Source organism: Oncorhynchus mykiss, chromosome 11, assembly GCF_013265735.2.
Source record: "Oncorhynchus mykiss isolate Arlee chromosome 11, USDA_OmykA_1.1, whole genome shotgun sequence".
NCBI lineage: Eukaryota > Metazoa > Chordata > Actinopteri > Salmoniformes > Salmonidae > Oncorhynchus > Oncorhynchus mykiss.
This window is the reverse complement of record NC_048575.1, coordinates 4,358,978-4,367,962: the sequence shown is the minus strand read 5'-3', so window position 1 is coordinate 4,367,962 and position 8,985 is coordinate 4,358,978. Positions and strand designations below refer to the sequence as shown.

The following is an 8,985-nucleotide window of genomic DNA, read 5'->3' as shown; positions in this document are numbered from 1 at the left end:
CTCTCTCTGTTTCTCTGTCTCTCTCTCTGTCTCTCTCTCTCTCTGTCTCTCTGTCTCTCTGTCTCTCTGTCTCTCTCTGTCTCTCTCTCTCTGTCTCTCTCTCTCTCCCTCTGTCTCTCTCTCTCTCTGTCTCTCTCTCTCTCTGTCTCTCTGTCTCTCTCTCTCTCTGTCTCTCTCTCTCTCTCTCTCTCTGTCTCTCTCTCTCTGTCTCTCTGTTTCTCTGTCTCTCTGTCTCTCTGTCTCTCTGTCTCTCTCAGTCTCTCTGTCTCTCTCTCTCACTCTCTCTGTCTCTCTCTGTCTCTCTCTCTCTCTTTCTCTCTCTCTCAAAATTCTAATAATTTACTATATTGGCACGACGTAACAATGTACATATTGCCAAAGCTTACTTTGGAGATTTACAATATGAAAATAATAAGAATCAAAATTGTCAACTGGACAACAGTAACAACAATAACCAAGTGTCAAAATAACCATGCATTCAACAATAAACATACAGTAGAGGACATGTGCAGGTTGATTGGTCTGTCAGACACTGTCCCTCATCTTATGGCAGGCAGCAATGTAGTGCGCTGCCAACCCACAGCTCTCTGCATCCTCCTCCAACAGGACGGGTAGCCTACTCTCATCAGAAAGGTCTTTGAAACCTTGAATAAGGGTTTCAAATTTGGGAAAATGACACTCTGTAATTGTTTTATATTTTTTACATTTTGTCTGGAAATGCATCTCTGTCTCAGGTTCTGCTGTTGTGCAGTGGTTGCACAGCCTTTCCTCTACGGGGAGCCAGGTTCTGCTGTGGTGCAGTGGTTGCACAGCCTTTCCTCTACAGGGAGCCAGGTTTTCCTGTGTTTAACCTTCTCAATGGCAAGGCTGTGCTCACTGAGCCTGTAGTTTGTCAAGGTTTTTTCTAAGGTTTTGATCAGTAACCATGGTCAAATATTTAGCCACGGTGTACTGTTGATTAAGGGCCAGATAGCACTGCATTTTGCTTTGTGTTTGTGCTTGTGTTTCCCAATAAGTAATGTAGTTTTGTTTTGACTGTGTTGTAATTTGGTTTATCCTGATTGGTTGGATGTTCTGGTCCTGAGGTTTCAGTGTGTTAGTAGAACAGGTTAGTGAACTCAGCCCCAGGACCAGCTGGATGAGGGGACTGAGGTTTCAGTGTGTTAGTAGAACAGGTTAGTGAACTCAGGACCAGCTGGATGAGGGGACTGAGGTTTCAGTGTGTTAGTAGAACAGGTTAGTGAACTCAGCCCCAGGACCAGCTGGGATGAGGGGACTGAGGCTTCAGTGTGTTAGTAGAACAGGTTAGTGAACTCAGCCCCAGGACCAGCTGGATGAGGGGACTGAGGCTTCAGTGTGTTAGTAGAACAGGTTTGTGAACTCAGCCCCAGGACCAGCTGGATGAGGGGAATGAGGTTTCAGTGTGTTAGTAGAACAGGTTAGTGAACTCAGGACCAGCTGGATGAGGGGACTGAGGCTTCAGTGTGTTAGTAGAACAGGTTAGTGAACTCAGCCCCAGGACCAGCTGGATGAGGGGACTGAGGCTTCAGTGTGTTAGTAGAACAGGTTAGTGAACTCAGCCCCAGGACCAGCTGGATGAGGGGACTGAGGCTTCAGTGTGTTAGTAGAACAGGTTTGTGAACTCAGCCTCAGGACCAGCTGGAGGAGGGGACTCTTTTCTTTGCTCAGCTCCTGGCATTGCAGAGCTTGGTAATGATATGAGAGGGGGTCACTGTATTTTAGATGTTTCCAAAACTTCATTGTTCTTTTTTGAGTTTTTATTATAGATAGATATTGGCCTATTTCTGCCCTGCATGCATTGTTTGTAGTTTTCCTCTGGACATGTAGGAGAATCTTACAGAACTCTGCATGTAGGGTTTCAATGGGGTGTTTGTCCCATTTGATGAAATCTTGTTTTGCAAGTTGGCCCCACACCTCGCTGCCATAAAGTGCAATTGGTTCAATGACATATTCAATTAGTTTTAGCCAAATTTTAATAGGTATTTCAATTTGAATTAGCTTTTTAATGGTGTAGAATGCCCTGCGTGCTTTCTCTCTCACTTCATTCACTGCCTCATTAAGGTGTCCAGTTGAAACCTAAGTAAACCTAAGTAATTGTAGTGTGTACAGTACTCTATATATTTAAACCTCAGTAATTCTAGTGTGTACAGTACTCTATATATTTAAACCTCAGTAATTCTAGTGTGTACAGTACTCTATATATTTAAACCTCAGTAATTCTAGTGTGTACAGTACTCTATATATTTAAACCTCAGTAATTCTAGTGTGTACAGTACTCTATATATTTAAACCTCAGTAATTCTAGTGTGTACAGTACTCTATATATTTAAACCTCAGTAATTCTAGTGTGTACAGTACTCTATATATTTTTTACCAATTGAGAACTTTGGTCTAATTCCCTGAGATCTGGATCTTCTCTGTAAAATCATTATTTTAGTCGTTTTGGGGTTTACTGCCAGGGCCCAGGTCTGGCAGTACGGCTCTAGCAGGTCCAGGCTTTGTTGTAGGCCATGTGCTGTGGGTGACAGCAGGCATAGGTAATCTGCAAAGAGTAGGCATTTAACTTCTGAGTTGTGGAGACTAACACCAGGGGATGAGGATTTTTGTATTTTTTTATAATTTTTTAAATGTAAATATTGAAGAGTACAGGGCTCAGATTGCAACCCTGGCGAAGGCCACGCCCCTGGTTAAAGAATTCTGTTATTTTCTTGCCAATTTTAATGCTGCACGTATTGCCAGTATACATTGATTTAATTATGTCATATGTTTTACCCCCTACACCACTTTCTCTCTCTGTCTCTGTCTCTGTCTCTGTCTCTGTCTTTGTCTCTGTCTCTCTCTCCCTATATCTCTCTCCCCTTGCTCTCTCTCTATCTCTCTCTCTCAATTCAATTCAAAGGGCTTTGTTGGCATGGGGAACATGTGTTAACATTGCCAAAGCAAGTGAGGTAGATAATTTACAAAAATGAAATAAACAATAAAAATTAACAGTAAACATTACACTCACAGAAGTTTCAAAACAATAAAGACATTACAAATGTCATATTATGTATATACAGTCTTGTAACAATGTACAAATGGTTAAAGTACACAAGGGAAAATAAATAAGTATAAATATGGGTTGTATTTACAATGGTGTTTGTTCTTCACTGGTTGCCCTTTTCTTGTGGTAACAGGTCACAAATCGTTCTGCTGTGATGGCACAGGGTGGTATTTCACCCAGTAGATATGGGAGTTTATCAAAATTGGATTTGTTTTCTAATTCTTTGTGGATCTGTGTAATCTGAGGGAAATATGTGTCTCTAATATGGTCATACATTGGGCAGAAGGTTAGGAAGTGCAGCTCAGTTTCCACCTCATTTCGTGGGCAGTGAACACATAGCCTGTCTTCTCTTGAGAGCCAGGTCTGCCCACGGTGGCTTCTCAATAGCAAGGCTATGCTCCCTGAGTCTGTACATAGTCAAAGCTTTCCTTAATTTTGGGTCAGTCACAGTGGTCAGGTATTCTGCCACTGTGTACTCTCTGTTTAGGGCCAAATAGCATTCTAGTTTGCTCTGTTTTTTTGTTAATTCTTTCCAATGTGTCAATTATCTTTTTGTTTTCTCATGATTTGGTTGGGTCTAATTGTGCTGCTGTCCTGGGGCTCTGTAGGGTGTGTTTGTGTTTGTGAACAGCGCCCCAGGACCAGCTTGCTTAGGGGACTCTTCTCCAGGTTCATCTCTCTGTAGGTGATGGCTTTGTTATGGATGGTTTGGGAATCGCTTCCTTTTAGGTCGTTGTATAATTTATCGGCTCTTTTCTGGATTTTGATAATTAGCGGGTATCGGCCTAATTCTGCTCTGCATGCATTATTAGGTGTTCTACGTTGTACACAGACTATATTTTTGCAGAATTCTGCATGCAGAGTCTCAATTTGGTGTTTTTCCCATTTTGTGAAATCTTGGTTGGTGAGCGGACCCCAGACCTCACAACCATAAAGGGCAATGGGCTCTATGACTGATTCAAGTATTTTTAGCCAGATCCTAATTGGTATGTTGAATTTTATGTTCCTTTTGATGGCATAGAATGCCCTTCTTGCCTTGTCTCTCAGATCGTTCACAGTTTTGTGGAAGTTACATGTGGAGCTGATGTTTAGGCCAAGGTATGTATAGTTTTTTGTGTGCTCTAGGGCAATGGTGTCTAGATGGAATTTGTATTTGTGGTCCTGGTGACTGGACCTTTTTTGGAACACCATTATTTTGGTCTTACTGAGATTTACTGTCAGGGCCCAGGCAGAATATGTGCAGAAGATCTAGGTACTGCTGTAGGCCCTCCTTGGTTGGGGACAGAAGCACCAGATCATCAGCAAACAGTAGACATTTGTCTTCGGATTCTAGTAGGGTGAGGCCGGGTGCTGCAGACTGTTCTAGTGCCCGCGCCAATACATTGATATAAATGCTTAAGCTGCATCCCTGTCTCACCCCACGACCCAGTGGGAAGAAATTTGTGTGTTTTTTGCCAATTTTAACCGCACACTTGTTGTTTGTGTATGTAACAGTATAACTTTAGACCGTCCCCTCGCCCATACCCGGGCGCGAACCAGGGACCCTCTGCACATATCAACAACAGTCACCCACGAAGCATCGTTACCCATCGCTCCACGAAAGCCACGGCCCTTGCAGAGCAAGGGGAACCACTACTTCAAGGTCTCAGAGGAAGTGACGTCACCGATTGAAACGCTATTTAGCGCGCACCGCTAACCAAGCTAGCCATTTCACATCCGTTATACTAGCACCACCGCTAACCAAGCTAGCCGTTTCACATCCGTTATACTAGCACCACCGCTAACCAAGCTAGCCGTTTCACATCTGTTATACTAGCACCACCGCTAACCAAGCTAGCCGTTTCACATCCGTTATACTAGCACCACCGCTAACTAAGCTAGCCGTTTCACATCCGTTATACTAGCACCACCGCTAACCAAGCTAGCCGTTTCACATCCGTTATACTAGCACCACCGCTAACCAAGCTAGCCGTTTCACATCCGTTATACTAGCACCACCGCTAACCAAGCTAGCCGTTTCACATCCGTTATACTAGCACCACCGCTAACTAAGCTAGCCGTTTCACATCCGTTACATTTACATGGATTTTATAATGCCGTATGTTTTACCCCCAACACCACTTTCCATCAATTTTGTATATGCAAAATTGAGTCAAAGGCTTTTTTTGAAATCAACAAAGCATGAGAAGTCTTTGCCCTTGGTTTTGGTTTGTTTGGTTGTCAATTAGGGTGTGCAGGGTGAATACATGTTCTGTTGTACGGTAATTTGGTAAAAAGCCAATTTGACATTTGCTCAGTACATTGTTTTCTCTCTCTCTCTCTCTCTCTCTCTCTCTCTCTCTCTCTCTCTCTCTCTCTCTCTCTCTCTCTCTCTCTCTCTCTCTCTCTCTCTCTCTCTATTTGTGAGTCTTCTTTCTCTCAGTCATGGAGGAAGTTGTCTAATGAGGACCCAAAATAATTCTGCTTTTTTTTATTTCCCCTCATTTCCTCCCCAGATAAGCCTCCTCCTCCTGTCCTCCATCCCTCCTCCTCCACCAACACACCACCATGGCTGAGACAGTTGGACCTAAGACCCCCCTAAACACTCCACGGGGTAACAACCACCCAGGGGTAACCTCCCTCCCCCCAGAGCCCATCCAAATCATCCGCACCAAGGCCCGCTCCAGGAGGGTCCGCGTCAACGTCGGAGGTCTAAACCACGAGGTCCTGTGGCGGACGCTGGACCGGCTGCCCCGTACCCGCCTGGGTAAGCTCCGAGACTGCAACACCCACGAGAGCCTGATGGAGGTCTGCGACGACTACAGCCTCCATGAGAACGAATACTTCTTTGACCGGCACCCGGGCGCCTTCACCTCGATCCTCAACTTCTACCGCACAGGGAAGCTGCACATGATGGAGGAGATGTGCGCCCTGTCGTTCGGCCAGGAGCTCGACTACTGGGGTATAGATGAGATCTACCTGGAGTCCTGCTGCCAGGCCCGGTACCACCAGAAGAAAGAACAGATGAACGAGGAGCTGCGGAGGGAGGCGGAGACGCTGAAAGAGAGAGAGGGAGAGATTGAGTTTGATAACACCTGCTGCCAGGAGAAGAGGAAGAAGCTTTGGGACCTCCTGGAGAAACCCAGCTCTTCCCTGCCTGCCAAGGTAAGAGAGGGAGGGATTTGAAAAAGAGGGAAGGAGGGGAGAGGGTGTACCTGTACCCCCGCTGGTTTTGTGTGTGTTGTGTACTCTCACTGGTTTTGCTCCACACAGAGAGAGAGAGTGAGAGAGAGAGAGGGATGGGAAGGGGAGGGAGCGCAATGTTATTTTTGTATTTCTGGATCGTCACTTATAGTGTTTGTGAAGAGAGGAGAGGAGAGGAGAGGAGAGGAGAGGAGAGGAGAGGAGAGGAGAGGAGAGGAGAGGAGAGGAGAGGAGAGGAGAGGAGAGGAGTTGTCCCAGGTAGCAGGTATAGCTAGTAGTACTACAGCACAGATGAATAACTGCTCTGTTCTCACCAAGGTTTCTGTTGGATATTGGACTTTGTGAAATGTGCTCACAATCTACTGTGCGTTCAACATAGAGCTGAAGTACACTGTATGGTGACTGTATCCTACTGTATGGTGACTGTATCCTACTGTATGGTGACTGTATCCTACTGTATGGTGACTGTATCCTACTGTATGGTGACTGTATGGTCACTGTATCCTACTGTATGGTGACTGTATCCTACTGTATGGTGACTGTATGGTGACTGTATGCTGGCTGTATGCTGAATGTATTGTACAGTATGGTGACTGTATTGTACAGTATGGTGACTGTATGGGGACTGTATTGTACAGTATGGTGACTGCATTGTACAGTATGGTGACTGTATTGTACTGTATGATGACTGTATTGTACAGTATGGTGACTGTATGCTGACTGTATTGTACAGTATGGTGACTGTATGCTGACTGTATTGTACTGTATGGTGACTGTATTGTAAAGTATGGTGACTGTATTGTACAGTATGGTGACTGTATTGTACAGTATGGTGACTGTATGGTGACTGTATTATACTGTATGGTGACTGTATTGTACAGTATGGTGACTGTAATGGTGACTGTATTGTACAGTATGGTGACTGTATCCTACTGTATGGTGACTGTATGCTGACTGTATTGTACTGTATGGTGACTGTATTGTACAGTATGGTGACTGTATCCTACTGTATGGTGACTGTATGCTGACTGTATTGTACAGTATGGTGACTGTATTGTACAGTATGGTGACTGTATTTTACAGTGTGGTGGCTGTATGGTGACTGTATGGTGACTGTATGGTGACTGCATTGTACAGTATGGTGACTGTATCCTACTGTAGGATGACTGTATTGTACATTATGGTGACTGTATTGTACAGTATGGTGACTGTATTGTACTGTATGGTGACTGTATGGTGACTGTATAATGACTGTATTGTACAGTATGGTGACTGTATTGTACAGTATGGTGACTGTATTGTGACCGTATTGTACAGTATGGTGACTGTATGGTGACCGTATTGTACAGTATGGTGACTGTATTGTACAGTATGGTGACTGTATCCTACTGTATGGTGACTGTATGCTGACTGTATTGTACTGTATAGTAACTGTATTGTACAGTGTGGTGACTGTATTATACTGTATGGTGACTGTATGGTGACTGTATAATGACTGTATTGTACAGTATGGTGACTGTATTGTACAGTATGGTGACTATATGGTGACCGCATTGTACAGTATGGTGACTGTATGGTGACTGTATTGTACAGTATGGTGACCGTATTGTACAGTATGGTGACTGTATGGTGACTGTATTGTACAGTATGGTGACTGTATTGTACAGTATGGTGACTGTATGGTGACTGTATTGTACAGTATGGTGACTGTATTGGACTGTATGGTGACTGTATTGTACAGTATGGTGACTGTATGGTACAGTATGTTGACTGTATGGCACAACATGGTGACTGTATGTTCCAGTATGGTGACTGTATGGTGACTGTATTGTACAGTATGGTGACTGTATTGTACAGTATGGTGACTGTATTGTACAGTACGGTGGCTGTATGGTGAATGTATTGTGCAGTATGGTGACTACATTGTACAGTATGGTGACTGTATGGTGAATGTATTGTGACTGTATGGTGACTGTATGGTGACTGTATGGTGACTGTATGGTGACTGTATTGTACAGTATGGTGACTGTATTGTACAGTATGGTGACTACATTGTACAGTATGGTGACTGTATGGTGAATGTATTGTGCAGTATGGTGACTACATTGTACAGTATGGTGACTGTATGGTGAATGTATTGTGCAGTATGGTGACTGTATGGTGACTGTATTGTACATTATGGTGACTGTATTGTACAGTATGGTGACTGTATTGTACTGTATGGTGACTGTATGGTGACTGTATAATGACTGTATTGTACAGTATGGTGACTGTATTGTACAGTATGGTGACTGTATTGTGACCGTATTGTACAGTATGGTGACTGTATGGTGACCGTATTGTACAGTATGGTGACTGTATGGTGACTGTATTGTACAGTATGGTGACTGTATCCTACTGTATGGTGACTGTATGCTGACTGTATTGTACTGTATAGTAACTGTATTGTACAGTGTGGTGACTGTATTGTACTGTATGGTGACTGTATGGTGACTGTATAATGACTGTATTGTACAGTATGGTGACTGTATTGTACAGTATGGTGACTGTATGGTGACCACATTGTACAGTATGGTGACTGTATGGTGACTGTATTGTACAGTATGGTGACCGTATTGTACAGTATGGTGACTGTATGGTGACTGTATTGTACAGTATGGTGACTGTATTGTACAGTATGGTGACTGTATGGTGACTGTATTGTACAGTATGGTGACTGTATTGGACTGTATGGTGAC

The 8,985-nt window shown here is 43.8% G+C and overlaps 1 protein-coding gene across 1 annotated transcript in view; it reads left to right on the top strand.

Annotated features, from left to right (window-relative positions):
* The window catches only part of LOC110536526 (potassium voltage-gated channel subfamily B member 2-like), a 15,263-nt gene extending 9,034 nt beyond the window's left edge, over nt 1–6,229 (top strand). The window contains exon 2 of the mRNA XM_021622292.2: nt 5,560–6,229. Within this exon, the coding sequence (XP_021477967.2) occupies nt 5,612–6,229 (618 nt within the window). The 5' untranslated portion in view covers nt 5,560–5,611. The remainder of the gene's footprint in view (nt 1–5,559) is intronic.
* Nucleotides 6,230–8,985: the final 2,756 nt, after the last annotated feature.